This window comes from Debaryomyces hansenii, assembly GCF_000006445.2.
Source record: "Debaryomyces hansenii CBS767 chromosome A complete sequence".
Lineage (NCBI taxonomy): Eukaryota > Fungi > Ascomycota > Pichiomycetes > Serinales > Debaryomycetaceae > Debaryomyces > Debaryomyces hansenii.
In genome coordinates this window covers 909,460-926,447 of record NC_006046.2, presented here as the reverse complement: position 1 = coordinate 926,447, position 16,988 = coordinate 909,460, and the positions used below count along the sequence as shown (strand labels likewise).

The window sequence follows — 16,988 nt, the reverse complement described above, 5'->3', positions numbered from 1 at the left end:
ATATTGATCAATAGACCTACAGAAATAAACAGACTAGTCGTTTTTCTTGTCATACTAGTCATATAAATCCCACCGAATCCTTTTTGTAGTACCCACATACTGAATCTGCTACCTTTTCCGTATCCATCTTAGCCACGTTAAATACTTCCTGTAATGCTTATGGCCCTCTCCTAATTATCCTAGTCGTCTAACCTCTACCGCGACCTTTTTGCAGTAACTACAAACAAACTACATCGCCCTAACCATTGACTTTCGCTTTCTCTCATACATTCTAATCCCCAATGGTTATCAACGCATGAACTCTTCCGTTTAAGGGAATTTTTACCTTTTCCATAGGTCTCCATAGGCAGGCCTCCCCGTATAGCTAGTCTGTTACTGTCTTCATACATACTAGTCCTTACATATGTTGCAATTATTAGGTGTCAGACCTATGTATTCTCACGTGTACTAAATTCTATGATTTTTTCGATTTTTAAAGTTGTGACTGCGTTTTGATAAATTTTCTCATCAATGACGAACCGGTACAGTGCGAGAGGTTTGGTGAAAAATTATCATACATAATTAAAAAGGTTCAGAAACAGTTAAGTTCCTTTAATCAACTGAATAAACAATAGTTAAAATGGCATTACAAGACGTTGTTACCCGTGAATACACCATCAACTTACACAAGAGAGTATGTTATAATGAGAGGAATTTGTATTTGTATTGTGAATTAAATGAACCCAGGAAGATCTAATGGTATAAAAGAATATCAGAGAGAAACGTACGATAACCACGGTATTGTATGATGATACGAAATGTATAAAAGTCGTATGATATAGTGGTACAGGATGATCGTAACGTAGACCAAGAATTGAAAATATAGAAGTAAGGTTAAGAAAGACAAGAAGTGAAGAAAAATTGATGAACAAAGAATATGTACATAGAAGGAGGGATACCAAGAATTTATTGAATAATAAGAGGTCTGGGGCTATTTGGTTCATAATACGTATATTCAGACTGAAAAAAGTTTCGAATGTTGAGTACTAACAAATATCTAGTTGCACGGTGTTCATTTCAAGAAGAGAGCTCCAAATGCTGTCAAGGAAATCAAGAAGTTCGCCACTTTACACATGGGTACCTCTGATGTTAGATTAGATCCTAAATTAAACGTCCAATTATGGAAGAGAGGTGTCCAAGGTGTCGAAAATAGAATGAGATTAAGAATCTCTAGAAAGAGAAACGACGAAGAAAATGCTAAGGAAAAATTATTTGCTTTAGTCGAACCAGTCACTGTTGCTTCTGCCAAGGGTTTACACACCGTTGTTGTTGATGAAGATGAAGCTTAAATTCTTTGATTAATCTATATATAAATAAAATTTGTCTTAATGGTTTTTATAGTTGATGTATAATAAGGAATTTAATCTATATCTGCGAGTTGAATTGTATTGCATGATTCCTATAATAAACTAATTGTTTCTATCTCCGTTTAGTCTGTAGTAAGGACGGTCAGTTCTACTACCGCATGTCTAGACCTATCTATTACCTGGTATATTATTTAGTCCCTCAAGAGTTAATAAGTAATATGATCTGCGGTCAGGATTAAGAGTTTTCTACAGTATAGTGATCTACAGTCAGCATTTAATGAAACGTATTTATTGACATATTTATCTTAATGAAGACATACTAAAAAAACTAGTTAGAATTAATTCATAATACACAACAGTGGAAACTCGTAGATATATCAGTGTAACTATGACAAAAATACCAGGTCATTGCAATAGAAACCATGTGCAACCAAAACGGTTACGATTCCCAAGAAAGCTCTATAAGTGGTATGAACAAAAAAAAGTTTTCATCATCTAAACCATAATGGTCTAGCTATCTATTTTCAAGTCTCTTAGGCATCCGGATTGTATCCAGCGCCATTTATCTTGATTAATACATACTGTAACACGTCGACTCCCGTTGAATATTCTTCTATAATATTGTAGGTGTTTTCTACTTAGTATTCTTTGAAGTACTTTGTACATCCAGCTGAAAAATATAAAAGTGCGGGTAACTACAATTATGCTAGCATGTTAGGGTTATTAGGGAGTATCCTACTGCCATGAAATGGCTATAATGCCCATACACTTAGGCTAACAGTGTATAAAGACTTCGTTCTCCGCCTCATAATCATACGTTTTCTAATGTCGGTTCAATTTTTCTTTATAGATATCATCGCAACACTTTTAGTAGCAAAATGAACTACAGATTGGATGAGATAGAGGACTACAAATTCGCTGATGAAAGGCTGTTATAATACATATATAATACATCGGTAAATCTCTGAGTATAGGGCGTCGTAAATACTGATTTATATATTATTCTGGATAGGTTTTCATAAGCTTACAATTTTTCAGCATTAAGTCTCACTCTCACCCCACCTCCACAAAATTTAGCCCGAGGCAAATGTGAATAATGGAGGTCAATAGAATAGAGATAACACTATATATATGGAAAAAAGTCAAATTGATAAAATTCGACTCTCTTGTACAAAAACAAATAAGTGGATCTAAACATGCCGTCAGCAGTATTAGAAAAGCCTTTGAATGAAATAAATAAGTCCATTTCTACTACGGCTAATGTCCATTTCATCAATGATCCTACGCTAAGTGAACAGTTCGACACCATTCAATTATCGTTCGAACTTTTCATACGTGTGTTCCCTGACACTGGTAGCGATGATTCCAATAATATGTCTGAAAACAAGTTCGTCTTGATCAAATTGTTGGGTGCTCCAGATTACTTTAAAGAATTCAAGATCTATCGGGTTACATCTATTGATCATAGTGCACCCACGTCCAATTCGGTTATATTTATAAATCATTCAAACTTGTTGAAATTCGACAATCAATTAACGTTGAATAGTTGTGTTATTCAGTCGATCGATTATTCGTGCATTCCTACTATAGAATCATTGTTTGTTTCGGTTCCACCAAATATTTATCTGACTTTGCATGATAAACCACTGACGTCCATTCGTGAACAATTTATTAATACTTTTTTGTTGAACAGTGGTTCGGTTGTCGGCACAGGTGATATTATTAGGTCTATAAATGGTGAAGTCAAGTTAAGTGAACCTGTGTCTCAAGGTATAGTTAGCAATAATACCAACATTGTGCTTATCAAAACTGTGGAAAACAATAATGATGATATAGACTACAATGAAAAGGAAATAGAAGATCAGGAAGTTTCTGAGGATGATTTGGATTCTGAAATACATTTGGATTTGTCTACATATTTGTCGTCGTCTTTGCAAATTGACTCACCGGCAGTCCACTCTGTCAAGTTAAAGGTTGAACCACTTCCAGCAAAAATGAGTGTCGACATGTTACCGCCTATATGGCTTAAAGAAGATACGGAATTATTTGTGTTTGCCAATACGGCAGAATTGCCAAAGTTAGGCTTTCCAGTGTTTAACGGAGATTCTGTAAAACTTAATTATAATAATGACAAAATGATTGTTAAACTCTTTACATTCATTGAGCCAAACAAGTCTTTTCGCAGAAGAACGCTTTATCTATCTCCTATATTACTTGCTAACTTGAAGCTTTCTTCGAATAGTGAAGTTACCTTGGAACCTATCAGACAAAGAGATCACCCATTTACCAATTTCTTTCCAGTTGCTAAATCGGTAACTATATCAAGGGTCTCCTCTCATATCACAATGGATAAAACTTATCAGCAACATTTTTTTTCTGAGTTGAAGACAACCTTTCATAAAAACCTCAAGTGTGTTAAACGAGGTGACTTTGTACCTGTGGTTATTGATACGGTATTAGCAAAAACTATGTTCGATACTAATAATCTTATTCAGCAGCAACAACAATTACAACCTGGTGAAGAAGAGAATGCACCCGACATGGGGGTAATTCCAACCGGCGATCCAGATGAGGTGGCATGGTTTAAGATTGTGGATATTAGTGGCGAGTCTCATGAAAATGAAACTAATCAATTTATCATAGATCCTACGAAAACAAGATTGATTTCATCAGGAGTAGAATTTATTAAATTACCGCCTAATGATTTTACTCATTGGTACCAATATTTGAAACTACCACCTGTATTTAACTTCAACAAAGCCATTGATTCAAACCCTACATGTTTCAAATATGTAAGCGAATTTAAGAAAATTGTAACTACAAGTTTAAATTCTCGGTCGAAGATTAACTTGAAAACTACAATCTTATTGAATTCCATGACTAGAGGTTTGGGTAAAACGACCATGGTTAGAAGCGTTTCTACTGAATTGGGACTTAATTTAATAGAATTAGATTGTTTTGACTTGATCAATCCGGGCGCTGAATTGAAGACAATTGGTCTCCTCACGGGTAAAATAGATAAACTTATTGGTGCACAAGAAAATTCAACAGATACGGATTCCTCATATCACGTCATATATTTGAAACATATTGAAAATCTATGTGCTCAGAGTAACCAAAATGAACAGGGAGCAAACATAACGACTTCTTTGTCGTTAAAGGTTATTCAAACATTGAATGAGTATCTCAATGATTACTCGAATTTAATGATTATAATGAGTTGTAATGACTTGGATAAGTTGAATGAAAATTTGAGACTGTTAATTAAGTTCCAAATTGATTTCAGTGTTCCCGATGAAAAGGAAAGATTGGAAGTTTTTAAGTTTTTAATCGAAAATGAAACTCACAAACTTATTAATTCTAATAATCCGGAACCATTTGAGGATAGGGAAGAATTTGAAGATCAGTTTGATGTATCCACAGTTTCATTTAGCAGAAGACATGATATCAGTTTCTCTTCGTTAGCTTTACAGTCGGCAGGTTTAACACCTCGTGACTTGATGTCTATAATTAAAAAGGCAAAGCGGTTGGCAATCAGCAGACTAATGGGCCTTGCTAAAGACAGTAATATTTCTTTAGAAAAATTAATTAAAGTTGGTAATGGTGGTTTAATAACTTGGATTCCAGAGGATTTTAATAAGGCTATTAATGATGCACGTAACCAATTCAGTGATTCTATTGGGGCACCACGTATTCCAGATGTTAAATGGGAAGATATTGGAGGTTTAGATTTAGTTAAGGATGAAATCATGGATACCATTGATATGCCATTAAAGCATCCAGAGTTATTTAGTAATGGACTTAAGAAAAGAAGTGGTATATTGTTCTATGGTCCACCAGGTACTGGTAAGACTTTACTTGCTAAGGCTATTGCTACTAACTTTTCGTTAAATTTCTTCAGTGTCAAAGGTCCTGAATTGCTTAACATGTATATTGGTGAATCTGAAGCAAATGTTAGACGAGTCTTTCAAAAGGCCCGGGATGCAAAGCCATGCGTTATCTTCTTCGATGAATTGGATTCTGTGGCTCCTAAGAGAGGAAATCAAGGTGATTCTGGTGGGGTTATGGACAGAATTGTTTCCCAATTATTAGCAGAATTAGACGGTATGAGTGGTGGTGCTGAAGGCGGAGGTGATGGTGTTTTCGTAGTGGGTGCTACAAATAGGCCTGATTTGTTGGATGAAGCTCTTTTAAGACCGGGTAGATTCGATAAGATGTTATACTTGGGTATTTCAGATACCGATGAAAAACAATCCAAGATTTTAGAGGCATTGACTAGAAAATTCAAGTTGGCTGACAATGTTGACTTGTATGAAATTGCGAAGAGGTGTTCTTTTACCTTTACAGGGGCTGATTTCTATGCGTTATGCTCGGACTCGATGTTAAATGCTATGACCAGAACGGCAAATGAAGTGGATGCCAAGATCAAAAAGCTCAACGAAGAGTTGACGTCCCAAGGAAAAGAAGAAATATCTACCAGATGGTGGTTTGATAATGCTGCAACGCCAGAAGATATCGACGTATTAGTTCAAATGGAGGACTTCAAGAAAGCACAAAGCGAACTTGCGCCATCTGTGAGCGCCGAGGAATTGGAGCACTACTTACGGGTGAGAGAGAATTTCGAGGGAGGCAAAGAGAAGGCCATGGCTAACGGTACCACCAGTGCTGCCAACGGCACCTCGCAAGGTATTCCCCACGAGTTTATGCAAAAGGTTGAGGAACTAATTGGCGATGGAATCGACGGCATCGTCGACGAGAACGGTAATCACATACATGCTTCCAGCGACCACTAGTCGCCTACACCGCCCACAAATATGGGTCCCAATGCTGGTCGTTAAACGTGTATATTCATCATTAATGTACGGTCTATAAAGTCATTTTTTAAATAAATAGCTCTTGTCTAAAATATCCTTCGCCTGGTTGATCTTCTGGCTCAAGTACTGGCTTCCCTGTTTGTCCGGGTGGTTCATCACCATCAACTTCCTGTATCGCTCTTTAAGTAGCTTTTTGTCCATGTGCATGATCTCATCTCCCTCGATTCCCATAATCATCAACGCCTCTTGCTCCGTCATCTTATCGTTGAATCCCGTACGTGGGTACTTCTGTCGCAAAAACCGGTGTATCGAGTCATGGGGGTGAAGCTTTCCTCCTTCTGTCGTCGGTGTAGGCGAATTCAACCGAATATTGTTCAACGACGCTATCATATGTGGTGTCAATAACAAGTACTTCCTGTATGCAGAAATAGTTGACTTAGCGGTCAAAGCAGCTATTGTGGCCCCTAGTCCTATCACAATCGGTAATACCATCCTACTGCTGCCAAATTTACCTCTAAATACTACCCTCTGCACCTATTTTGCCATATAGAATACTCGCAAATCACCCCAAATCCATATCGACCTGTTTATATGCAGTATGCGATTTTCTTTTCCGCTGAGCTTCTACTCCGCTCTAAACCCGCGGGTTGGGTGTAGATTAGATTGCGACTTGCTCGCGAACGCTCCGCTACTCCGATTCCGAATGCATCGGAGTTTCTTCGACGGCCCTTGACAGATTTCACTGATATCGTATTCTTACAGCACTTCCTTTCTTCGTTTCCAGAATGTACACACGTATGGCTGTCTTTCCCACCGCAAACATGCGGTTGTTATCTACGGATATGTGGCACCCATGTATCAGATACACCTAAAAGCGCAACGTAGTATTCCGTCGTAATTCTGATTTCGCACTTTTCTGGGAGCCGATGACATGGTCAATTTTTCAGCACACATGGGACATCAGAGGCCATTCTATGGGAAAATACAGCGTTGAGAAGGTGTAAATGGTGTATAATGGACATGCATGTCCTTTAGGAGCCAATTGGTGTATTGTAGGCTTGTTATCGAAAAACACGTAAAAGATTAGTCGCAGGGCCGGAAATTTTTTAGTACGGCCCACTATCAACCGGAGAAATTTTTCATATTTATAGACATAAAAATTTTATATATATAAGGAGTCAAGTCTTTTTAAAATTCAAAGGAAAGCATATTTGTTTATTAAAATATTATACTACATTAGAAATGTCTAACGCATCATTATCTTGGTTAACCAAATTGAATACCAGTGAAACCCCAGATAAGGTTTTACGTCGTTCGTCTATTATCGGTACTATTGGACCAAAGACCAACAACGTTGACGTTTTGGTCAAATTAAGAAAGGCCGGTTTAAACATTGTTCGTATGAACTTCTCGCACGGATCTTACGAATACCATCAATCCGTTATTGACAATGCTAAGCAATCGGAAGAAATCTACAAGGGCCGTCCATTGGCCATTGCTTTGGACACTAAAGGTCCAGAAATCAGAACTGGTACTACCATTGACGACAAGGACTACCCAATCTTACCAAACCATGAAATGATCTTCACCACTGACGAAGCTTACGCTAAGAAGTGTGACGACAAGGTTATGTTCATCGACTACAAGAATATCACCAAGGTCATCGAAGCCGGTAAAATCATATATATTGACGATGGTGTTGTTTCATTCGAAGTTTTACAAATTGTCGACGATAAGACCTTGAAGGTTAGATCCGTCAACTCCGGTAAGATATGTTCCCACAAGGGTGTTAACTTGCCAGGTACCGATGTTGACTTACCAGCTTTATCCGAAAAGGATAAGGCTGATATCAAATTCGGTGTCAAGAACGGTGTCCACATGATCTTTGCTTCTTTCATCAGAACTGGTGACGATATCAAGGAAATCCGTAAGGTTTTAGGTGAAGAAGGTAAGGATATCCAAATCATTGCTAAGATCGAAAATCAACAAGGTGTCAACAACTTTGACGAAATCTTAGTCGAAACCGATGGTGTTATGGTTGCCAGAGGTGATTTAGGTATTGAAATTCCTGCTCCTCAAGTCTTTGTTGTTCAAAAGCAATTGATTGCTAAGTGTAACTTGGCTGCTAAGCCAGTCATTTGTGCCACCCAAATGTTGGAATCCATGACTTACAACCCAAGACCAACCAGAGCCGAAGTTTCTGATGTCGGTAACGCCATTTTAGATGGTGCTGATTGTGTTATGTTGTCTGGTGAAACTGCCAAGGGTAACTACCCATTCGAAGCTGTCTCCATGATGCACAACACCGCTATCATTGCTGAAAAGGCCATCGCTTACCAACCTTTACACAACGAAATCAGGTCTTTAGCTAACAGACCAACACCTACCACCGAAACATGTGCCATGGCTTCCGTCTCAGCTGCCTACGAACAAGATGCTAAGGCTATTGTTGTTTTGTCCACCTCTGGTTTCACCTCCAGATTGGTTTCCAAATACAAGCCAAATGTCCCAGTTATGATGGTTACAAGAAACCATAGAGCTGCTAGATACTGTCACTTGTACAGAGGTGTCTACCCATTTGTCTACGAAAAGAAAACTGTTGACAACTGGCAAGAAGATGTCGAAAACAGATTAAGATGGGCTGTTTCTGAAGCTATTGATTTAGGTATCATCAAGAAGGGTGACTCCATCGTTACTATTCAAGGTTGGACCAGAGGTTCTGGTCACTCTAACACTGTTAGGGTTGTCCAAGCTTAATTTTAACCCGTATAGAGCCATATATACTATATGTAATTTATCTATCTACCCTAATATAACGTCTCCAGTAAGAAAAGTTTTCCAGTGTGTGCGAATCAATTTTCTGATATCTAAAACCTCCTAAACGAATCAAATTATGTATGTAGCAATTGTACAAGCTTCCATTGAACAATAACTTTGATAAAATGAGCGTAAGGCTAGTATCTAAATCGTTTGGTCGGTTAGAGAAACCTTTGATTGCGTATGCTAATTCAGGAGTATCTATTAGACGTTATTCTGATAATAGTCTGGACTCAACTACGCATTTTGGATATAAAACCGTGAATAAAGATGATAAAGAAAAATTAGTTAAAGGAGTTTTTTCTTCTGTTGCTTCAAATTATGATGTTATGAATGATGTTATGTCTCTTGGTATACATAGGGTATGGAAGAGCCATTTTATTAACAGGTTAGATGCTGGTATGAGACCCGGTGCAAGCCGTCCATTGGATTTTCTCGATGTTGCTGGTGGTACCGGAGACATTGCGTTTGGTTTATTAGAGCACGCGGAAAAGAAATATAATGACAGGTTGTCAACCATGACGGTGGCTGATATTAATCCTGATATGTTAGCCGAGGGAGAAATGAGATTCCAAGAGCTGAAGTGGAACGACGGTTCGGACAGAGTTAACTTTTTGGTTCAAAACGGTGAAACTATGGATGCTATTGAGGATAACTCTAAGGATGTTTACACTATTGCATTTGGTATTAGAAATTTTACTGATATTCAGGCGGGTCTTAACACTGCTTACAGAGTATTGAGACCAGGTGGTATATTCGCATGTCTTGAATTCTCCCAGGTTGACAACCCTATTCTCGACTATGCTTACCAAGCATATTCTTTTTCATTGTTGCCATTGATGGGTCAATTGGTTGCCAATGATAGAGAATCTTATCAATACTTGGTTGAAAGTATCAGAAGATTTCCAAAGCAAGAAGAATTCAGAGATATGATTGAAAAGGCGGGCTTTTATATTCCTGAAAGAGGTTATGAAAATTTGACTTTTGGTGTTTCGTCAATCCATATTGGTGTGAAACTTTAGATTACGAGAACTCAGACTTATTTTTAATAACACTCATCTTTATGCTGTGACAAAAAGTATATCTTTCTATTGTAAATATATATTAATAAATTGCCTAATCTAAATAAACATATTTTAATACTTTTATAATATCTTCGGTTACGTTTAATCCTTTAATGAACTTTTCGTTTTTGTCAATCAGCTCGTTGTCATCGTCCATATTAACATCCTCTTGATCGTCAGGTTTAATTTTAGACATAACACCATTCAGTATTTTAAATTTCACTTCAAAGTCAACAAGTTCGTCTTTTGAGTTCACCAATAACCCATCTATTGATATTAATAAGTCGTAAGTAGAAGAACAATAATCAATATCGTCTAACGAAAACAGAATATACAGATCCTCAATAGATGCCGGGGGTTTTTCTACTTCAGATAATCCATCATTCATAAAAGAAGTCAAGTCAACAGTATTTGGTTTATTTATTTGTGCTGTTGAAAACGCACTATTATCAGAAACAGCACTCAATCCCATCAATTCTTCGTCGGTTACATCATCGGGTAATTTAAGTGATGCCTTTAATCTATTCTTAGTCTCTGTAGACATTTCGCCAGCCCTGGTCGAGACACCATTTATTCCAACAAAGATGAACGGGTTACTTGCTGTTTCCTTTATTAAAGTACGAAGTAAATTGGCAAGAACAATGTAATTACGGAATAATGGAATCAACTGAATTAGATTCGTTAACGAATTGAGCGACACTGAAGTAAGCGGAATGTATTCTTGTGAAATTTGTTGTGTTATATGCAATTTTGAAGGGGAATCTTTATTGATACCCGAGTTATAATTGTATTCATTACTATCGTTCAACTTATCGAATAGGTCGGAATCGATTATTTTCTCATTACTCTTTTCATAATCAGTTATTCCAAGAAATTCAAGGACCTGTAAATGTACAAAAACTGGATAATTTAGGTCCAACGAAAGTATCCAGTTTGAATTATTTTTGTTCGAGCTTTTGATTGATGATGTTGCTGTTGAAGGTGCTTTTGGTTGTGGGCCATCATTGAACGCAAGTTTGTAACTTTCTATTACTTCATCCCTACCAACTAATTTCCAAATACTTTCTTTGTTTTGAAGTAGGTAGTCCTTTTGGGTTGAATTGGATGCTTTAATATTTAAGAACCCTTTGTAACTATTACCCATGAGGAGTGTACTCGAATCCGAGGTTGTATACTCGTGGTTTATATATCTAAAATCGTTCCAAAAATCAATGAAAACACCCAATTGTGAACTTTTCGGATCGTTTGTCGATATTTTACCAACACTGGTATAAAGCCCCTCGGTATATAACCAATCTTCGTTGTGTTTAGTTTCAAGCAAGTATGCAGTTTGCAATATCACCGCAGTCTTATCTAAATACAAAAATAAATCTTCATCAGTAGATGATAATCTATCTAAAGTAGCTAGAAATTTCAAATTGAATGGAAATTTCCCTAACTTCTCTGCCTGTAGACTCGAGAGTAAAATGTCATCAGCAGATGGTTCTGCTTCCTGGTTTCCCTTGGTTAGAAATGTTAACTTATTTTCGGTGGAGTCAATTTCCACCAACATATTCCCTTGTTCGTCTTTCTCCCCTATCGTTACATGGCTCTTTAAATCAAAGTTGGGTATATTCCCGTTCGTTTCATCAATATGGTTTGCCAAAGACAATGACACCTTTATAATCTTGTTTATTTCAGTGAAATCAATATCGATTAAAATAAACGACCCAGCTATTGATAACCGTTGGAACTTAACTCTTTCAGAGCTCTTGGTAGGTTCAAAAATATGTGAATAAGCATCTTTATCAACAAAAGTATCCAACTTCAAATGTTGAGCCAATTTTTGAATTAATTCAACATTAATATAGAAATTCGAGGAGTAATCATATAGCGTAACCAAGCAATCATCTAAACTATCATTGAAACTAGACATTGAATATAGCACTCTCTATAAGGCATCGTATTGGAAGTATATCATGGGCATTCGCTTGTCTACGCTTTAAACATGTTTGAGCACGTGATTTTGGTCTTCTATGATTTTTTTTATGAATCAGAGAGGACTTGAAGACAAGACGTAAAGATTCATCCTTGAAGACAGTAAATCTCTGCAATTTGTATATTATAATGACAAACGCAGTTACTCCAGAAATATTGTCTTTAATAGACCCCGTGGTTTCTCAGTTAAAGCGCCATCAATTCAATGGTGCTAAAGATATTGCATTGGCTATTTCACATTTGTTAATGAGAGTTATATCGGCCGCTAGATGGACTAATCCGTACGATTTAATTTCGGTTATTAGGAAGGTTGGTGTTATACTTATTAAAGCTCAGCCAAGGGAAATTATTACAGGTAACATTGTAAGAAGAGTATTAGCATTAATAAGAGACGAAATAGAAACTGAAGATGCAGAAAATTCGACGAATACACCAATGATGAATTCAATGTTTAGTTTATTATCCACTAATAACAACCACACTGATAATAAAGAGCAAATACAACTGAAAAAACAAAGCAGTGACTTAAGATCAATTATTATTCAAGGAATAAGAGACTTAATCGACGAAATTTCGAATATCAATGAAGGTATCGAAACAATGTCTGCTGATTTGATTCATGATAACGAAATTTTGTTAACGCCTACTCCAACATCCGAGACAGTGTTACAATTTCTAATCAAGGCCAGAGCTAAGAGAAAGTTTACCGTTTTGGTTACTGAAAATTATCCAAATGATATTCAACAAGCCCACAAGTTCGTTAAGACGCTAGCAGACCATAAAATTGAAACCATATTAATACCCGATACGACGACTTTTGCTGTTATGTCTCGTGTTGGTAAAGTCATTGTTGGCTCTAACGCAGTCTTCGCTAATGGTGGCTGTATGTCAGCTTCGGGTGTCTCTAATGTAGTTGAATGTGCGAAAGAACATAAGACACCAGTGTTTGCTGTGGCCGGTTTATATAAGATATCTCCATTATATCCATTCAACAGAGATGACTTAATTGAAGTTGGTAATTCTGGTAAAGTTTTAAATTATGACGATTTCAAACTAATCGATAATGTTGAGGTAGTTACTAATCCATTAGATGACTATGTGCCTCCAGAACACATTGACATTTATATAACTAATATTGGAGGTTTTTCTCCCTCATTCATTTATAGAATCGTGTTGGATAATTATGATTCTGAAGATAATAAACTCGATTAGACGACTTGAATAATGAATGTTTATAAAGTAACTATATAGTGAACGCGTTATATTATATAGAGTATTCTATCAATAATTATAGAGCATATTATTCAATACTATATACTTGATAACTGTAAGCATATGTCTAGATTATACTGAGGGCCCTTGTCACTTCTTGATAGTCCAGATTTACCTCTAACTCTTTGATATCTGGAAGATTTTCTACTGATCTGTAAGGGTCTTCAAGAACCAGTATCATATCCTCAATCAATCCTGCGAGTTCATCATTGAATAATGGAGCAGAACATTCAGACCCTTCTTTAGAAATATGTCTGGAAGGTCTAATTTCGGATGATGGGAATTCAAGGCTAGAAATGCAAGAAAAATCAATGTCCCTATAACTATTTGTGTCGTTTGTGGTGCTGATGATACTCACAAGTTCATCACTTACTATGACTATTTCATTCGGCGAACGGTTTCGAAATTCTGAATGAAGATTATTTCCATTTCGAATAATTTCATTATCCATTGTATATCTGAAGCTTTCTGAACATGTGAATAAGCTTTCGCTCGAAGAAATGCTTCTGTATTCAAGTGTCTCATATGGGATATTTGAGAGTGATTTCTTTGGCTGTAAAGCCTGAAATTTCTCTAAATATTTACCTACTCTTGGCCAAATAAATTGCCTCATATTCGCCTCTAAATCAATAATGAGTTTCATAGTATATGAAATGTATACAAAAATGCTGCAGACATTTCAACAATAATTTTAAGATATATAAAACAAATTGCAAAAAAAAAAGAATGCAACAATTCCATATTTGTGGATTTTCAGGGTTTTTACAATTTTTGATTAAATATAATTGATTCATTAAACATATAGAATATATAAGCGCGGAGTCATTATTCTTTAGAAGATTCGTTAATTTCAGTTATAGCTGGTGTAATTACTTTTTGGTCTTTATCGTTATCTTCATTTTTATCCATTTCAATTCTGAAAATGTTTTCATCTGTCTTAAGCTTTGGAATGGTCAACCTGAGACAATCATTGTCTATTGTAGCTTTTATAGCTTCATATTCCACAGGCTTACCTAATCTGATACGGGTTTCAGAAGTACTGGAGAATGTGCTTTCTGAATTACCATTCCCACCGGTATGTTTGTCGCATTTCTTTATCTTTGAAGAAACTACTAATTCCTGTTCCTCCTTAAGATAGTTGACATTTAACACTTTATTTTTTATATCCGTATCTTTAGAGGATACCAAGTAATTATAAGCATCTTCTTGAACCTAGAAGTGGCTATTGTCATCAAAGAATCTGTTTGTATTCTTGAACAAATTCAACTCTCCACCAAAAAAACCATCGTCAATAAACAGTATTAGTCTCAGTTCATCTCTGTTTGGTTTGTTTCTTATATCTCTTCTTGGCTGTAATGACTTAGAAATATTGCTTCTAGGTTTTTTACTTTCTAGCCTTGTCGATTTTGGTCCTGCCATATTTTTATCACGATTAAAAAATAAATCGTCAAAGAAACTATTTTTAAAATTGTTGTTTAATGAAAGCATTTCTTATATTCTTTAAATTGTCGTTATAGATTAACAGTAGATCATAATACTAAGATTGGCTCCGTCATATATATATTATCTATTAGATCACTGGGTCATTGCTGCAAATGCTATCTGGAAATTTCGCGAAATCGTTGGAACACTGATATTGCCGGAGCTACAATTATTAATAGTCTAGAAACTTCTAGAAATCCTACTTGACAGTTCATTTATTTATCTATAATGTAAACCTGACATAATTCATGAAATAATCGCTAACCACGGATATAGGTTGCATCGATTTTAGCTAAGCTAGGGCCCAAATATAACTTTATTTTTCTTCTATAAGCCGTGGGGTTTTGGGTTTGAACTAGATTACCTTCGAAATAAACAGTATCCAATTCCGGTAACTTGCCTAATTCTTTACCAATCTCTTCAAAGCTTGATATTTTGTTATACGAACACCAAAAATCAGTCAACTTGGTTAAATGATTTAAGTTATCAAGAGTCGTAAGTCTGTTGGAGGTTACATCCAATACTTGCAAGTTGGCATTTTTATCCAAATTTTCAATTTTCGTGATCCCATTGTGAGACAAGTATAGTTCTTCCAAATTAACCAAGTTCTCTAGACCTTCGATTTTAGTAATTCTATTGGACTGTATTGAAAGAACTCTTAAATTTGTCAAATTGCTCATGTTTTCTAATTTTTCGATCTTATTTTTACCAAGCCATAATTGTTGTAGATTAACTAGTTTATCAAGGGTTTCACTTATTACTTCGATTTTATTTCCACCCAATTCCAAATTCTTCAAATTTTGAAGAGTTTCCAAATTCTTGATATCTTTGATCTTATTCTGTACAAAATACAAATGCTCAAGTTTTGTCAATGATTCTAAATTCTTAATGTTCTTAATTTTGTTGAATGAAAGATCAAGATTAGTCAAGTTTGTAAGCTTGCTAATTTGACTTGATATGTGATTGATTCTATTGTCATAAAAATCCAATTCTTGCAATGTTTCCCCCGGTAAGACTTTCACTTCGACCATTGAAGTAATTAAGTTTTGTCTCAAGCATAAAGACTCTAACTTATTGAATCTCGACAAATTTAGGTCCTCCATCGACCCAATTTTCATATGAATTAAATCCAAATAATCAGTATCTGAATCATAACCTTTGGTCAAGTCTGCATCCGCATCAATGTGTTGCGGATGATCATCTGGTAATACAGTACCAGGGTATTCCACAGGCAAAGGCTCGTTCTTGTCATTCTCTTCGTCTTCATCTCCCTCATCTTCGGTATGAGATAGTATATTTTCTTCTTCGACGACAGATTCAGAATCTGCTACTGCATTATCATCCACAATGTTTGGATCACTCTCCTTCATGTTACTTGACATTTTGATTTCAACAATTGACTATCCAAAGTTGATTAGAGTGAAGCTTACCTTATTGCTAAGCTAAAAAAAACCCTCGTGATCAAATTGATTAGTAAACCATCCAATAAGAATACGATAGTTTGCCATTACAGAGGTATCAACCTACACTACACTACTTCAATACGTATTATGGACTCGATATTAACGGTCTAAACTATAGTGAAAAGCATTACAATTATACGTATTCACCACGGCAACTATTGAAATAAAACAATCAAGAAATAGTATATACAATGTTAAACATAATTGAAATATATTTCAAACAGCCATCTGTTCATCAAACCTCTTATAATTTCTGTTCTTCTTCATAGATGTAGTTAACGGCTTCACCAACAGTCTTGATGTCATCAGAAATTTTATCAGGGATTTCTAAGTCGAATTCTTCTTCCAAAGCAACTAAAGCTTCGACGGTATCTAACGAATCTAAACCTAAATCTTTTTGGAATGAAGCTTCTAAGGAAAGCTTAGATTCTTGTAAAGCGGCAACGGTCTTTAAAGCGTCAAAAGCACGGGTGGTAACTTCCTCTTTTGTGATTGGTGCAACTGCGTAAAAACGAATTGGTTTAACGAAGTTGGAAGCTAATGGAGCTCTAGCAACTGGGGCACGGGCAGCACGGACAGCTAATCTAAACATCTTATAATATTGTATGTAGCAGTTAGTATAAATATAGGATTCTTATTTAATTACTCTAGTCTCTTTGAGTTGAGATTCCTCCCGGAAGTTTGAAAATTTCCAATGCTTAGGTAATACACAATATACAATACAATTTTTCAATTACGTCTATAAAGTAGTAA

General features: G+C 35.9%; 11 protein-coding genes across 11 annotated transcripts; 5 read left to right on the top strand and 6 right to left on the bottom strand. All coding sequences in view use genetic code 12, as the record gives it.

The window, feature by feature from the left end:
• Window positions 1–194: 194 nt before the first annotated feature.
• On the bottom strand, window positions 195–389 carry DEHA2D11132g (DEHA2D11132p; the record flags this gene model as incomplete). The annotated part of the gene is made up of 1 exon (XM_458949.1): window positions 195–389. The coding sequence occupies one exon, from the start codon at window positions 387–389 to the stop codon at window positions 195–197; it is 195 nt and encodes a 64-aa protein (XP_458949.2).
• Window positions 390–619: 230 nt separating this feature from the next.
• DEHA2D11110g (60S ribosomal protein L31) lies at window positions 620–1,328 on the top strand (the record flags this gene model as incomplete). The annotated part of the gene is made up of 2 exons (XM_458948.1): window positions 620–673; window positions 1,041–1,328. 2 exons carry the CDS (start codon window positions 620–622, stop codon window positions 1,326–1,328), a joined length of 342 nt encoding a protein of 113 aa, XP_458948.1.
• Window positions 1,329–2,542: 1,214 nt separating this feature from the next.
• Window positions 2,543–6,139, top strand: DEHA2D11088g (DEHA2D11088p; the record flags this gene model as incomplete). Its single annotated transcript, XM_458947.1, has 1 exon — window positions 2,543–6,139. The coding sequence occupies one exon, from the start codon at window positions 2,543–2,545 to the stop codon at window positions 6,137–6,139; it is 3,597 nt and encodes a 1,198-aa protein (XP_458947.2).
• Window positions 6,140–6,220: 81 nt separating this feature from the next.
• Window positions 6,221–6,652, bottom strand: DEHA2D11066g (DEHA2D11066p; the record flags this gene model as incomplete). The annotated part of the gene is made up of 1 exon (XM_458946.1): window positions 6,221–6,652. The coding sequence occupies one exon, from the start codon at window positions 6,650–6,652 to the stop codon at window positions 6,221–6,223; it is 432 nt and encodes a 143-aa protein (XP_458946.1).
• Window positions 6,653–7,402: 750 nt separating this feature from the next.
• On the top strand, window positions 7,403–8,917 carry DEHA2D11044g (DEHA2D11044p; the record flags this gene model as incomplete). The annotated part of the gene is made up of 1 exon (XM_458945.1): window positions 7,403–8,917. The coding sequence occupies one exon, from the start codon at window positions 7,403–7,405 to the stop codon at window positions 8,915–8,917; it is 1,515 nt and encodes a 504-aa protein (XP_458945.1).
• A 185-nt stretch (window positions 8,918–9,102) lies between these two features.
• On the top strand, window positions 9,103–9,999 carry DEHA2D11022g (DEHA2D11022p; the record flags this gene model as incomplete). The annotated part of the gene is made up of 1 exon (XM_458944.1): window positions 9,103–9,999. One exon carries the CDS (start codon window positions 9,103–9,105, stop codon window positions 9,997–9,999), a length of 897 nt encoding a protein of 298 aa, XP_458944.2.
• Window positions 10,000–10,093: 94 nt separating this feature from the next.
• DEHA2D11000g (DEHA2D11000p) lies at window positions 10,094–11,956 on the bottom strand (the record flags this gene model as incomplete). The annotated part of the gene is made up of 1 exon (XM_458943.1): window positions 10,094–11,956. One exon carries the CDS (start codon window positions 11,954–11,956, stop codon window positions 10,094–10,096), a length of 1,863 nt encoding a protein of 620 aa, XP_458943.2.
• Window positions 11,957–12,147: 191 nt separating this feature from the next.
• DEHA2D10978g (DEHA2D10978p) lies at window positions 12,148–13,230 on the top strand (the record flags this gene model as incomplete). Its single annotated transcript, XM_458942.1, has 1 exon — window positions 12,148–13,230. One exon carries the CDS (start codon window positions 12,148–12,150, stop codon window positions 13,228–13,230), a length of 1,083 nt encoding a protein of 360 aa, XP_458942.2.
• A 127-nt stretch (window positions 13,231–13,357) lies between these two features.
• DEHA2D10956g (DEHA2D10956p) lies at window positions 13,358–13,933 on the bottom strand (the record flags this gene model as incomplete). Its single annotated transcript, XM_458941.1, has 1 exon — window positions 13,358–13,933. One exon carries the CDS (start codon window positions 13,931–13,933, stop codon window positions 13,358–13,360), a length of 576 nt encoding a protein of 191 aa, XP_458941.2.
• Window positions 13,934–15,032: 1,099 nt separating this feature from the next.
• On the bottom strand, window positions 15,033–16,154 carry DEHA2D10934g (DEHA2D10934p; the record flags this gene model as incomplete). The annotated part of the gene is made up of 1 exon (XM_458939.2): window positions 15,033–16,154. One exon carries the CDS (start codon window positions 16,152–16,154, stop codon window positions 15,033–15,035), a length of 1,122 nt encoding a protein of 373 aa, XP_458939.2.
• A 325-nt stretch (window positions 16,155–16,479) lies between these two features.
• Window positions 16,480–16,827, bottom strand: DEHA2D10912g (DEHA2D10912p; the record flags this gene model as incomplete). Its single annotated transcript, XM_458938.1, has 1 exon — window positions 16,480–16,827. One exon carries the CDS (start codon window positions 16,825–16,827, stop codon window positions 16,480–16,482), a length of 348 nt encoding a protein of 115 aa, XP_458938.1.
• Window positions 16,828–16,988: the final 161 nt, after the last annotated feature.